The sequence below is a fragment of the Gobio gobio genome (genome assembly GCF_949357685.1).
Source record: "Gobio gobio genome assembly, chromosome: 20".
NCBI classification, from domain to species: Eukaryota; Metazoa; Chordata; class Actinopteri; order Cypriniformes; family Gobionidae; genus Gobio; species Gobio gobio.
Genome location: NC_137113.1, coordinates 42,638,771 through 42,653,988, shown reverse-complemented (window position 1 = coordinate 42,653,988; position 15,218 = coordinate 42,638,771). Strand labels below are relative to the sequence as shown.

At 44.6% G+C, this 15,218-nt stretch overlaps 1 protein-coding gene across 1 annotated transcript; it reads right to left on the bottom strand.

The window, feature by feature from the left end:
* Positions 1-208: 208 nt before the first annotated feature.
* Positions 209-15,209, bottom strand: LOC307143680 (uncharacterized protein). The gene is made up of 6 exons (XM_079845422.1): positions 14,214-15,209; positions 2,036-2,136; positions 1,089-1,157; positions 902-956; positions 697-733; positions 209-566 (listed from the first exon to the last, which is right to left on the bottom strand). The coding sequence occupies exons 1-6, from the start codon at positions 15,013-15,015 to the stop codon at positions 545-547; spliced, it is 1,086 nt and encodes a 361-aa protein (XP_079701548.1). The 5' UTR covers positions 15,016-15,209; the 3' UTR covers positions 209-544.
* Positions 15,210-15,218: the final 9 nt, after the last annotated feature.

Sequence of the window (15,218 nt, the reverse complement as noted above, 5' to 3'; positions counted from 1 at the left end):
GTACCAGTTTATTGAGGTTAAGACTGCGCAATCTGAAACCAGAAGGATGATTTTGGGTATAATTCCACACAGAATTTACACACATTCATCAAAATTGAATTCAACTTTTTCACTATTGTTATTCTATTTATATAGGCCTATACCATTCAAAAGCTTGGGGTCAGTTTTTTTTTCTATTTATGTATTATTATTATTATAAAGAAGAGTCTTATGTTCACCAAGGCTGCATTTATTTGATCAAAAATACAGTCAAAAACAGTAGTATTGTAAAAATTTTATATGAGAACCATTGCACTTAATCATATTTAATTATTATTAATTTAACGCAGCATGTAAAGTCACCTTTAAAGTGCCATTAAATGGTAAACATTAGGGTCCTGGCAGTTCCTCAGTTATTTCTAGGATACAGTAGGTTGTCCACTCCCGTTATTGGCCTCAGGGTGAAAATCCTCTGATCAGATTAAGTCAAATAGACTGATCTGACCACTAGACTTTAGTTCCTCTGTTCACCAAAAGATGGCGCTGTGAAGAACACCAAACGTATTCAGAGTAACGTGTTCACAGTCCTGTAGGTGAAGTGGAGGGCAAAAACAAAACACACAAACAAATTAGGAATGATAACTGGTACGAATTAATATTGAATATATGAAAGTGTTTTTTCTGCAAGTAAATTGTGGATAGATGTTGCATCCTTACTGGTAGAGAGAACCACTCAACACATCAAGGATTCCACCTAAAAACAAACATAAAAAAATATAATCCAAAAAGACTGGAAGTAAAATATATAGTGCTGAAAAAGTATTTGAATCGGCATAATCTAAATATACACAGACATTTTTAAAAACGTTAAAAACTCAAGCATTAATCGAGCGTGTGCATCCTATTCCTAGCAGGATCCTACCTGGCTGGCAGACCGTCTCACAGACCACAGGACAAATGTAGCAGTAGGAACAACCCTATGGAAGGAGAAATTAAATGTAAAGGGGTTGATGCATACATCGAACATGTTCCTGGACTTTTTTTAGGTTAAAATTAGGTGTATTAGTGTATAAATATAGATTTTGATAATATTAAGAAGTAACACTTACTTCACAGTGATTGCAGTGTGCTGACGTGTCTCCTTCCTCACAGGGACATTTGTCACAGGTATCGCAGTGCTGAGCGGAAAGAGAGAGCCAGATAGAGTAGTAAGTTACACCTCTGCTCTTTACTAGGGATATTTAGGAAGGGATCACACCAGATCTATACTTCAGCAAGGTCATAGGTCATGCAAGTGGGTTTGGCATGTGCTAAAAATATATCAACAACTCATACACTGATCATGGTGACATGTCTTGATGTTTTTTTCATGATTGTTGAGTTTGTTTGCAAACCTTAACATATGTTGGAGCAGTGGTAGTCTTCAAGAGTTCACATGGATCCAAAAACCCGAGGTAGAAAACTTTGGCCAGTGCCTCAGACACGGGTCGGGTTCTGTATAGTGGCCTCAGATCTATTTTAAAATATTTTTCATATCATAATTTTTCAAATTAGACCCGAGAAGACCCAAGTTCTTTTAAACTATGTCAGGCATTTAACAAAATGTTATATTATTTAAAACAATCTAAAAAATTCTTATCATCTCACTGAATCCACGCTTCTATGTGCAATAACTCTACGCACGGTTGCTTCCGCATTTAAACTCAGTTGCTCCACATTTTTGCCTAGCGCTACAACGAGCGCCGTCAGCATGGATTTTAGACTTGCTGCTTGTAAGATCTTCCCTGGATTGCAATCGATGTGGCATCCCTCACACTCTCTAGTAAGGCTTTAAATCGGATGTTTCGAATTATGTCGACAACTTTGAAGGCAAGTATTCTCAAGAACTCAACAATCTTATCTTGTTACAATACATTATGTAGGACTCAGGTCTAATTTTAATCGGGTATGTCTCAGGGTCAGGTTTTTTCTTTTAAGAAGGTAAGAAGGGCTCGAGAAGACCTCTAGGCTGTGGTATGTGTAAGTCAGTAAAAAGTGTGGTAGAAGCATGGTTTACCTCACAGACCGAGCAAAGGCCACAGAGAGAGCCTGATCTATACTGTTCATCCTCCATGGAGACCACCTCTTCTGACTCTACGTCTTCTTCCTCAGCAGTTTCTACAGATGAGATTCAACAAAAGTTAGGCACCAGAGGTACTGTACATTCAACAGTAAAGCCAAAATTATTACTTCAGTCTTGTTGGGCCTGGTTAAGATCAGCTGTAAATGAACAAGTAGCCTACTAGTAGTTGATTTTTAAGAGGAAGTGGTAGCTCTCACTGGGCCTCATTCATGAAACTTTACGCGTAAACTTTTATGCGTAATTTACGAGTGAAATGGACCTTTACGAAAACTCTCCTCCAGATTCACAAACGCAGATTCACTTCGCATACCACTGATTCGGTAGTTTAACGTGTGTATATTAATGAATTCCAAACATTCGTAAATAGGACGCACGTGCACGCTCATTCATAATTAGCATAATCCCCGCCCATGAGTTGCAACTGAAAATGACGTGTCCTGGAACGCTGTGGAATCTTCTGGGATTCTTTCTCAGGTTTGGCTCCAGTATTTTGCATAAATGCTAAAGAGACTAATTGGCCATATGCCTAGCAATAAACATTATCGTGTGTCCATCAAAGCATTTTTAGCCAGCTTCTGAAAACAGCCAGCTGGTGGTGCTTGAAAGTGATTTGCAAGGGCAGCGTTTTTCCAGCTGAGATACTTTGGTTGCTATGATATAGAATATCCATGGCAGTAAATGTGTTATCAGCATCTCATTTTGAAGAATATTACTGAATATGAAAAAAAAGAAGTAAAAAGCAGTATTAACACCATTGTTGTTCAGTCGGTGTGCAAGTGGGATGATTGGTCGGTGTAGTTTTTGTCCCACTCCTCCTCGACTGTGATTGGACGGCCGGGTGAAAGGTGCAAGTGACGAGTGCTGCCTATTACCCAACGTTGAACAGTAAAAAAAGATGGGGCAAATCAACTCTTGAAATATTATTATGGTAGGCCTACATAGTGCATTAAAATGCAATGTCATCAGTTTGCCTAAATTAGAACATAGAACGTTCAAATGTTTATGCACCATTTACACGTAGTAGGGAGCAGGTGTCAATTTCTATCGTACCAACTAACATTTTGAAAATACGAACATTTTCGTGAATCCGAAGTTTTACGTCAGAGCGGCTTTACGAACGATTTACACACACATTCATTCTGCTCGCGTTTCATGAATGAGACCCATTGTGTCAAAACCTGCCGATCAGACTACTGATGTGTCCCAATTCAGAGGCTGTATCCGCATGCGAAGGCCGATTGCGTCACCGTCCTCTAAATGCACCCTTCGTTTCCAGTGAAATGAAGGATACAACAGATGAATCCTTCACAGCCTTGTCTACCCCACAATTCATTGCGCTAGTGGCGACAGGAACTTTTTGAGAGAAATTGCTAGATTACACTTTTAAATAAATAAGTATTGGGTTTCAAATTACTCAAATATAAAAAAACAACAACTTTAAAGTGGTTAAATGTTGACATTTATTATTAAGATACGAATATAATATAGTATATCATCTTATATATGCATCTCTATTGTATGCAGAAATGGACCATGGTGAACATATTTAGACCCTGTTTCAAAAAAGTCCAGTACAAATTAAGTCTGAGTTCTTCAAAAGATGCAACCTGTGAAGCAAGTGTGAGTATTGGGACAGGCCCACCAGAAATTTTCAGGCAGGAAGGTTTTTTGCAGCTAAAAGGTGCTGTATGTAAAATTGACAGCTAGTGGTGAAATGGGTACTGCAGTCAGAGACACAACCACAATGCAGCCCTGACCTGTCAGTAGCGACCATGTCCTCCTTCCCTTCCCCTCTGTACAGGTAACAACATTATCAAAATGATTACCGTTCACATGGATCTGTGGAAACGGCTAAAAACGCTGTATTACGCATGCCAGACAGGTCATTTGGCAGTTTTTTTGTAAAGAAAAACTATGCGCCTGCGCACGTATTCAAATGCGCTTACCTATAGACTTAACATGTAATACTCCCATGCATGCTATAACCGTTCAGATTCACGTGTTTTGAAATTTACACAAAGATGATAACGGGAGCATTTCAAAACCGTTTCAAAGTTTGCGTTCTCATCCACTGTTGCCAAGCAACTGAACGGCCAGAACGCATGAAAAGTTTTCTATTTTAGTTGAAAATGGTGTTGTGTAAGTGGGCCCAAAGTAAATAACTAATGTTTTTTTACAACGGAAATGAATCAATCCAAAATTTTCTTTAACTGGACAATAACGTTTTTCTACAGCTGCTGTACATCCAAAACAATCTCTCTTGCATTAATTTCCTGTGAAGCTGCTTTGAAACTATCTGTATTTTAAAAAGCGCTATATAAATAAAGGTGACTTGACTTAACTTGCAGTCCAAATTCAAAATATTGGATAGAGGTTTCCCCTGCCTTTCATGGTTGCAATTCCGCCAACTGGCAACCCGGGGTGTCGAAATACTATTAGGTAAATTGGCGACGTGCGTTATCGCACAGACCAAAACAAAAACAGACATTCTGACAAGGAACGCACATTTCAAAGTAGAATAATTGCCTGTAGCATTGTTTCTCAAAGAAAACTCAAATCTCCAAAAAAAGAAAAAATAAATCAGGTCTCCAATTGAACATTTTCTAGGGACTTGGCCAAACTGAATTTCTGTGAATTAAATTGCATCAATTCACAGAAATTAAATTTGGCCAAATGAAAAATGTAGATGTGATTAGTCACTAGAAAATTTTCAGTTGGAGACCTGATTTTTTTTTTACAGTGTATGTGAACTTAGCATGTCTCCTAAATATCTGCAAATATATTATGGTATTTTTATGCTAATCACTGGAGACCAAGGTTCAGTGTGTAGTGCCTTCTTATTCTTTATATATACACAACCTGACTGAGCGAAATCATAAAGGCACATTGCTGATGGTGCTGTAGCATTGTTTTTCAAAGAAACGAGTATGTGAACTTAGCATGTCTCCTAAATATCTGCAAATATATTATGGTATTTTTATGCTTTAAGGCCCCGGTCACACAGAACGCGTTTTTCAGGTTTGAAAATTCGAGGTGCACTGCGCTGCCTTTTTTGGTTGATGTTTTTTCATTTAGAAAAGAGCAGTGCGCTGCTGGTTTTTTTTATGTTGCTAGGAAACCCCCGAATCAATCAGCTGTCCTGTCAGTCCAATCAAGGTAATGGTCGCCACAACGGAAGACCCGCCTCTCCATTCATTCGATTGGACAATAGAAAAAGAACGCGATGACGTTGGGTGCTTTTCCACTTAGAGTTGATTTTTTTTCAACTTCAGGCGCTCAGAGCCGTCCTTCTAAAACGCGAGGCGCAGCAGGCGGTTAAAATGCGAGGCACCGGGTGTGCATAAGCAGCGCGCATAGCGCTCTCTGTCAACTGTAATCTATTAAAAAAAGGCGCCTCTCGCTGCAAAAACGCGTTCTGTGTGATCAGGCCCTAATACAGTCAAAAACTTACTTACAGCACCTTAAACCCTAAGCAGTGTGGGAATATTTGGGATATTTGCTTACAGAAAAAGGTATTTCGACGTTTGAATAAGAATGTGGCGGAGGGGGCGTGGTTTCGCGAGGTCTGCAGCGGGAGAGAGAGGGCGGGACCGAGCGGTGAGTAAGTAGGTCAAGTGCAGATAACAAACACCTGTGTCTCATTGCAGTAATTGGCGTGGAGAGACCGCATAAAAGCCGCACAGCAGAGTGGAGAGGGAGAGAGAGATACACTGGGACTCGTGTACAGAGAGTGGAGAGACGCAGAGAGGAACTGCCCAAACCGACGATTTAGAGAACAAGTTTTGAGTTAAATGAATATTGTGATACGAAGTGCACAGCAGCTTGCTAACTGACCAAAGAGTAAATAAAAAGTACTTACGAGTCCCAGAAAGCCGACCCCTGTCTTCTTCCTTCCCACATCCACATACGAACCTTCACTACACTGGTGCCGAAAACCCGGGAAGGGAGAAGAGAGCCGCCGCCATGCAGACTCCGCCAAAAACGCCACTTGCGGATCTGGTCAACTCGCTCGCCGGTCTTCATCAGGAGCAACACCAGGACCTGCTGGCCGTGAGGGAGGAGCAGCAGAAACGCTTTGAGGCTCTCCTCCGGGCCCAGCACGAAGACCGGGAGCTGTTCCGGAGCTGGATTAGCCAGGGGATTCAGGCCGTCCCCCCCACCAACACAGACTCGGCGGCCGTCCTGCACCTCTCGAAGATGGGGCCCGAGGACGATCCGGAGGCGTTCCTCGACCTCTTCGAGAGGTCCGCCGAGTCCAGGGGATGGCCCATAGCGGACTGGCCGATGCGGCTCCTGCCGCTGCTATCAGGGGAAGCCCAGGTAGCCGCCCACCAACTGCCAGTCCAGAATCTCCTGGCTTATGACGACCTCAAGCGCGCGATTTTACAGCGGGTCGGCCGGAGCCCGGAACAACATCGCCAGCGTTTCCGCACGCTGGCACTGGATGAGTCCGGCCGGCCCTTCGCCTTTGCGCACCAGCTCCGGGACTCCTGCCGCAAGTGGCTGATGGCCGACGGGAGCGACGTCGAGGTCATCATAGATCGAGTGGTGCTGGAACAGTTCGTCGCGCGGCTTCCGCAAAAGACCGCGCAGTGGGTCCAGTGCCACCGCCCGACGTCGCTGAGCCAGGCCATCCAGTTGGCGGAGGACCAGATGGTGGCGTGCCACGGGGTCGGCGAGCCCCTGCCATCGGCTTCTCTCTCTCTCTCTCTCCCCTCTTCTTTCCCCAACCCTTCTGTGTCTCGACCTGTCCCTCTCCCTAGGTCCCGTGGAGGCGTGGCGCCCAGGCCGCTACCACGATGGAGGCTGGGCGGAGCCAGCGAGCCACCGGCACCTCTTCGATCGGCGCCGAGAGGAGGCGCTGCAGCGCCGGATCCCTATCCCTCCTCCCCAGCCCCCGCGCTCTCTCCACGCCAACCTGCCGATCTACTTCCGGCCACTAGGGCAGCGGGAAGGTCTGGGCCGGCTTGTTGGCACTGCGGGGATCCGGGCCATTTTATCGACCGCTGCCCGGTCATGGAGGTCGGGACATTGGTCCGGGTTCCCGACGCTCCACAAGCCGCCCCTGATCAAGCTGGATTGTACCTAATACCCGTGAGTATCAAGGGGGGTACTTATCAGGCGTTGGTGGATTCCGGTTGTAACCAGACCTCTATTCACCAAAGCCTGATTCAGCCTGAGGCATTGGGTAACAGCCGTGTGGTTACGGTGCGGTGTGTGCACGGGGAAGTGGTGAATTATCCGTTAGTGCCCGTCACAATTCAATTCAGGGGACAAACGCATAGTGTCGAGGTGGCAGTTAACCCACACCTCCGGCATCCGCTGATTTTGGGGACCAATTGGCCGGCGTTTAACAAATTGTTGGGATATTTGTGTGCGGATGCCTCTTGGGAAAACCGCTCGGGAAGGAAGGTGGCGGTTGCGCACGTGGGTGAGGCGGAGCCGGGACCTCTGGCGGCGGTTTCAGGGGAAACGAGCGAACTGCGGGCGCCAGTGCTCACAGATCGCGACGACTTTCCCCTGGAACAGTCCCAGGACGATACGCTTAAAAATGCGTTTAATCAGGTCCGATCCATCGACGGCTGCCTCGTCCATCCTGGGCAACCGCTCTCCTTCCCGTATTTTGCGATTATAAAAGACAGGTTGTATAGGGTGACCCAGGACGCCCAGTCAAAACAAGATACAACCCAGTTGTTAATCCCGAAGAGCCGCCGGGAAATGCTTTTCCAGGCGGCTCATTCTAATCCGATGGCCGGGCATTTGGGACACACAGCTACATTAAACCGCCTCATGGCCCGGTTCTTCTGGCCGGGCATTCACGAGAATGTACGCAAGTGGTGTGCGTCGTGTCGTGAATACCAGTTGGTAAATCCACCGGCCACTCCAAAAGCACCATTGTGCCCGCTTCCTTTAGTGCAGGTCCCCTTCGAACGAATTGGTATGGACCTCATCGGGCCATTAGAGCGGTCAGCACGGGGGCATCGCTTTGCATTAGTCCTGGTGGATTATGCAACGCGATACCCGGAAGCAGTTCCACTCCGCACTATTTCAGCGAAAAGTGTCGCGAGTGCACTGTTTTCATTAATCTCCCGGGTGGGAATCCCGAAAGAGATTCTCACCGATCAAGGCACGGCGTTTATGTCACGGACAATCCGCGAACTGTACGAATTGTTGGGCGTTAAATCGATTCGCACCAGCGTCTACCACCCACAAACAGACGGACTGGTGGAACGATTTAATCGCACGTTAAAGTCCATGATTCGTAAGTTCGTTCACGAAGACGCCAAAAATTGGGATAGATGGCTGGAGCCTCTGTTGTTCGCTGTTCGCGAGGTCCCCCAAGCCTCCACGGGGTTTTCCCCCTTCGAGCTGCTCTATGGACGCCAGCCTCGGGGGGTGCTGGATGTCCTTAGAGAAGCTTGGGAGGACGGACCTTCAGCGAGTAAGAATGAAATTCAGTATGTCCTGGACCTGCGAACAAAACTCCACACTTTGGGGCGGCTATCATTGGAGAATTTGTTACAGGCTCAGGACAGACAGAAACAGCTGTACAACAGAGGAACTAGGCTGCGTCAATTCACTCCGGGAGATAAGGTACTTGTGTTACTCCCTACGTCGAGTTCAAAATTACTCGCAAAGTGGCAAGGACCCTTTGTGGTTACACGGCGAGTTAGCGATCTCAACTATGAGGTGATTCGATCCGATAGGGACGGGGCACGTCAAATTTACCATCTCAACCTACTTAAAAAATGGTCGGAGGCAGAGTCAGTGATGCTCGCGACGGTGGTGAGCGGAGAGGAGGATCTCGGGCCAGAGGCGGTTCAAAAACCTCAATCTCTCGCTCTGGCCCCGGGGGGAGACCACCTCTCGCCCTCGCAGCTCACTGACGTCAAACGTTTACAGGCGGAGTTCGCTGACGTGTTCTCGCCCCTTCCGGGTCGCACCGATCTCATACAACACCACGTTGAGACTGAGCCGGGAGTTGTGATTCGCAGCCGGCCATATCGATTGCCTGAACATAAGAAAAAAGTAGTTCAGGAAGAATTAGAGGCGATGCTTGATATGGGGGTGATAGAAGAATCCAACAGTGACTGGGCGAGCCCGATTGTGTTAGTTCCTAAACCTGACGGCTCGGTCCGTTTCTGTGTGGATTATCGTAAGGTGAACGCGGTGTCGAAGTTTGATGCGTATCCAATGCAGAGGATTGACGAACTGCTTGATCGGCTAGGGACCGCTCGTTTTTACTCGACACTGGACTTAACTAAGGGATATTGGCAGATCCCCTTGTCACCAATGTCCAAAGAAAAGACCGCTTTCACCACGCCGTTTGGATTGCACCAATTTGTCACGCTTCCTTTCGGTTTGTTTGGGGCCCCTGCCACGTTCCAGCGTCTGATGGACAGGATTCTCCGGCCGCACGCTGCATATGCCGCTGCCTACCTGGATGATATTATCATTTACAGCGCGGACTGGCAGCGACATATGCAGCATTTGCGGGCTGTTCTAAAGTCGCTGAGAAGGGCGGGGCTCACGGCGAACCCAAAGAAGTGTGCGGTTGGGCGGGTGGAGGTAAGATATCTGGGCTTCCACTTGGGTCATGGTCAGGTGCGTCCCCAAATTGATAAGACAGCGGCGGTTGCGACCTGTCCAAGACCTAAGACCAAAAAGGAGGTTAGACAGTTCCTGGGGCTAGCGGGATACTACAGAAGGTTTGTACCTAATTATTCGGACCTCGCTAGCCCGCTGACTGATCTAACTAAAAAAGAGGTACCAGATACAGTTCAGTGGACGGAGCGGTGCCAGCAGGCTTTTACCCAAATAAAGGCTGCTCTGTGTGGTGGGCCGCTCCTTCAAGCTCCTAACTTTTCTCTCCCTTTTTCTCTGCAGACTGACGCCTCGGACAGAGGGCTGGGCGCGGTCCTGTCCCAGGAGGTGGAGGGTGAGGAGCGGCCGGTGCTGTACATTAGTCGCAAGCTCTCCAAGAGAGAGACTATGTACAGCACCATTGAAAAAGAGTGCTTAGCCATCAGGTGGGCCGTTCTCACCCTTCGTTATTACCTCCTGGGGCGGGAGTTCACCCTCTGTTCGGACCACGCGCCCTTGCAGTGGCTCCACCGCATGAAGGATACCAACGCGCGGATCACCCGTTGGTATCTAGCTTTACAGCCTTTTAAGTTCAAGGTGATCCACAGGCCGGGTGTTCAGATGGCTGTGGCGGACTTCCTCTCCAGGACGGGGGGGGGGGGGGGGCTGCAGACCGGATGGCTCCCCGGTCTGGTACAAGCGGTGGGGGTATGTGGCGGAGGGGGCGTGGTTTCGCGAGGTCTGCAGCGGGAGAGAGAGGGCGGGACCGAGCGGTGAGTAAGTAGGTCAAGTGCAGATAACAAACACCTGTGTCTCATTGCAGTAATTGGCGTGGAGAGACCGCATAAAAGCCGCACAGCAGAGTGGAGAGGGAGAGAGAGATACACTGGGACTCGTGTACAGAGAGTGGAGAGACGCAGAGAGGAACTGCCCAAACCGACGATTTAGAGAACAAGTTTTGAGTTAAATGAATATTGTGATACGAAGTGCACAGCAGCTTGCTAACTGACCAAAGAGTAAATAAAAAGTACTTACGAGTCCCAGAAAGCCGACCCCTGTCTTCTTCCTTCCCACATCCACATACGAACCTTCACTACAAAGAACTATCGCGAAGAATGAAACAAAATGTCTTTTTAATCTTTTTTCCTGTAACTATATCCCTAATCTTGACACTTCCTTGCATTTCTCTGACCACCTCTATCTCCAGTTATCTGTCACTCTCCCTTCCTTACTGTTGACTAATGCAACTACTGTAAGTATAATTCTCTCATCTCCTTCTCCTCCTGTTGTTTCTGCTGCCAAGGTCACTTACTACCGAAACAAGATCATCAACACTCAGACACATGCAAACTAATCACAGGATCTTTATCAAGACGTCTCTCCAACTCCACTCTCTCATCAATGCATCTCTTACTATTGGCTACTTTCCCACCATGTTTCAGCAGTCTCAGGTACAACACTTAACCTTATAACTCCTGCCAACTTTTGTGTGAACAGTTGTGTTCAGTCGACTCTCAGGTTTCCTGGAGAGAATTTGTGGCCAAGTCATATCGGCTAATCACTGGAGCGCAAGGTTCAGTGCATAGTGCTTTCTTATTCTTGATATACACAACCCGACTGAGCGAAGTCATAAAGGTACATTGCTGATGGTGCCAGCTCTATCTGAATCTAACGTATCAACGCTATAATCTCGCCTCATATCTCTGCATGCCTTTCAGATATCTTGGCCCCTTTTTTTCAATTGAGCCTTGCTTAGATAAAGCTCAATCTAAACCATCAGTCAGCCATTACGTCATTGTACAGCTGGTTTCAACAACACTAAATTCCAGATTATTGTCACCTTTATTTCACAGTTTCTTTATTTGATAAATTGCTTCAGACGATTTGTCCTGCTCCTTTCATGGAAACTGCCAATTAATTGCTATGTTTGCTAATAAACATACTCATGTAGCTCATAAGACAGTTGTTAGTTTAATGGATAATAGATACAGTTGCTTTGTTCTATGTCAAACGGCAGCTAAAAAACTGAAATGTAAATTTTAACTTGATAACAGATCCTAGGTTTCACTGGTGCTGTTATGCGATACCCTGTAACATATATGCCATGTGTTAGGCTCATGTCAACAGCATTCAACCAGAAAGGACTTAAAGTGGTTGGAATATTTCAGCTGCTGTAGTTGTTCAGATATAGTGAGCTATTTTAGGGCTGATGTGTGACTTCACAGACTAACTGAAGGGTATACACAGGACTTTAGACAGCCAACAATGGCTCTGTTCCAAACCCTAGTGAAATGCCTACGTAGAACAGCATAACCCTATAGAAACAAAATTCCCAAGGCCTCCAAATTATCAACATGATCAAAACTGCTGCAAAGCCTGTTGTACATGATTGATAAGTTATTAAAGGGATAATTAACCCTAAAATTCTCTCAGCATTAACTCACCCTCAAGTTTATCCAAACCTGTATGAGTTTCTTTCTTCTGTTGAACACAAATGAAGATATTTTGTAGAATGTTGGTAACTAGACATTTAATGGACCCCATTGACTTCCATATTATTATTATTTTCCCTACTATGGAAGTCAATTAAGTCAATAATAGTTCCCCATATTCTTCAAATATCTTTTTTTGTGTTCAGCAGAAGAAAGAAATTCATACAAGTTTGGAACAACTTGAGGGAGAGTAAATGATTTTTGGGCGAACTAATCCGACCATTTTTGGGATATCCGCCTGGATTTGGTCTACCCAAATTGAAAAGCTTCCCATACCCACATACAGTGATCTCTAAATACACAATTTTGGTGTAATTTTACAGGAAACCCTTTGCAGTTACATAAAACACTGCTAAAAGTGATAAACATGTTGTCTAAGCTGTAATAATAATAAGTTTGTAACTCAGGCCCTGTGTGCTCTAGCACCCTGCAGGGTATTCATTTGAATAAATCTTGCATACATGATCCAGACAAAAATCTTTTTCCCAGTATTTTCTGGAATAAGTATAATTTAGTGGAAACAGCCCAAGCGGTCTGCAGGGTGCTAGAGCACACAGGGCCTGAGTTACACACTTTCAAAAAATGAATTTATAACCAAAAAAATCAAAGAGCGTCTCTTTTTTGGGGGGGTTATTACAGCTCAGACAACATTTATTTACATATGTATCACTTTTAGCAGTGTTTTATGTAACTTCAAAGGGTTTTTATTTAGACCACTGTGTGTGGGTATGGGAAGCTTTTCAACTTGGGTAGGCTAAATCCAGGCGGAAATGGTACCAGAGTAATTTAGTGTAAATAAGTTATTTTTTGTAAAACAAATGCCAAAATGCATATCTCCAGAAAGTAGAGACTCTAAGCTTTCACTGTACAGGATCCGCAGAGTTTAAGTGGTTAAGTAAAAGGCATTTTAGTATAAAATGTAAAAATATTCACCTTCAGGTAATGGTTTGCGCCTTTTTGCTGTAAAAAGTAAACATAATAACTTTTATTGTTAGTAATATTTTTTAAAGATAAATATTTGCTGGACTGAAGCAATCACTTGATTTTGCATACCTTTTTTTTTTTTTTAGAAGAAAAAAGTATCAAATAGGATACAAGGGGATTTTGAGTTTATTTGTTCATCTCTCAATCATCATTGTATTGCATTATATGTTTTGCCCCTATACTTAAAACTACAGAGCTTTGTAAATGCTTAGGTTTTCATATACCTAAGCATTCAAATATATAATCTTACTAAGACACATTATTGGCAGATACAGAGTGACAACTGATATTTATATGCATTTTAAGTAAGTAGTCTGATATACTGTTATAAATATTGCATTGATTTACATTAAAAGCTATCAGAATTTAATGTTTTTGTATATATTTTTACTATGTCATACTATATAAGCCATAAAAGCCTGATAAGACTGATCAAATATTCTGATTTAGATTTTGTCAATTTTTCGGACTATTATTTACTATTACTGATATATCAGGCTTTACAGGGTATAGGCCAAGACATTATATATAGAAAGACTTGTATTAATATGAATGGGAGAAAATGCAGCAGGTAATATGGCAGAACAAGTCCCTTCTAAAGAATCCTTCTAGAGAAAAGAGCCAATCGCGATTGGTAAAGTCATCACGTCACTGAAGCTGCTGTTAGAAGCTCCGGTTCCTATAGAAACAGTCAGTGTTCTGAGGACTGCGTACATACTTGGTCCAACCTGAAAAATTATTATTTTTTTGTCTTGATTAGAGCATTTAGAAACAAAATGTATGATAGAGTTGTTGTCAGATTTCATTGGTGATTTCAAATATGAAATTGAATCATAAGCTTGGCGAACCGTTTTGGGAAATTGGATGTTTCCCCCATTCAACGAGATTGACGAGAGGCGTTTCAAAGATGGCCGCCCGGAGTGAAGTGACTTGTCCTAAAGAGACTTTGGTATAGGTCTGTCCCAAAATGTAGGCACAATAATTATTTTACCTTCAAGTAAAATTCATATACAGAAAAAAATGCACTTAGTAAAGGCTAATTCAGTAGTTACCTTCAGCATCATCCTCAACTACAGTCTCTTCATCTCCAGCCTCCTCGTTATCTTCCTCATCTGCCTCTTCCTCTTCTGTTGTTTCTTCTTCTTCTTCTTCTTCTTCTTCTTCTTCTTCTTCTGTTTGCTGTGCTGATGTCTCATCTTCTGCTAATCCTTCAACATCTACCACTGTCTGATCCTCGTCCTCATCCTCTTCTACTACTTCTTCTGTATTTTCCTCATCTTCATCTGTGTCTTCTTCCTCTTCATCTGCTTCTTCATCCTCTTCATCTTCTCCAACTGTCTCATCGTCTTCATCTTCTTGTCCTTCTGTCTCATCTTCCTCTGCTTCTTCTTGTTCATCTACTCCAGTCTCATTATCTTCCTCTGCATCTTCTACTCCTTCTGTCTCATCATCTTCATCTTCTACTCCTTCTGTCTCATCATCTTCATCTTCTATTCCTCCTGTCTCAGCATCTTCTTCTGCTGCTGCTTCTTGTTCATCTACTCCTCTGGTCTCACTATCTTCCTCTGAAGCTTCTTGTTCATCCTCTACTCCTTCTGTCTCATCGCCTTCCTCTTCCTCTGCTCCTTCCTCCACTTCAGCCTCAGCTGCTTCTTCCTCCTCCGTTATCTCTGCTTCTGGTGACGTCTCTTCCCCAGGAGCGCTCTCTACTTCCTCATCTCCTCCTGCGTCATCAGCTGCTTCTCCACCTTCCTCACTTTTCAGCCTTTCTTCGGCCTGCGCAAAATCCCTGAACGCTCCAGTGCAAAGCAGAGCTACGATAAGCCCCAACAGCCAGCTGCGTGAAACTGCCATCTTGCCGTCACTCCCTCACACAAATGAAACAGAAAAAAACCAGATAGTCCAGTCTATAAGAATGTGTTTGTATCCACCCTAGATTCTTAGTCTTAACAGGTCCAGGATTCAAGATCACATAGAGGGACACCCTTCAAACCAACTTGGAGCTGCAGTCGCCGGATCCACCAGAGTGAATTAGAGTGACAGAGAGGGGGCTGGTC

Bases quoted from the DNA above. Each gene is read 5' to 3' on its own strand.
- LOC307143680 (XM_079845422.1), bottom strand. From the start codon at position 15,015: ATGGCAGTTTCACGCAGCTGGCTGTTGGGGCTTATCGTAGCTCTGCTT. The intron at 1,158-2,035 runs GTAAACCATGCT...CTTTCCGCTCAG, and splicing joins GCCTTTGCTCGGTCTGTGAG to CACTGCGATACCTGTGACAA. The intron at 734-901 runs GTAGGATCCTGC...GTTTGTTTTTAG, and splicing joins TGAGACGGTCTGCCAGCCAG to GTGGAATCCTTGATGTGTTG.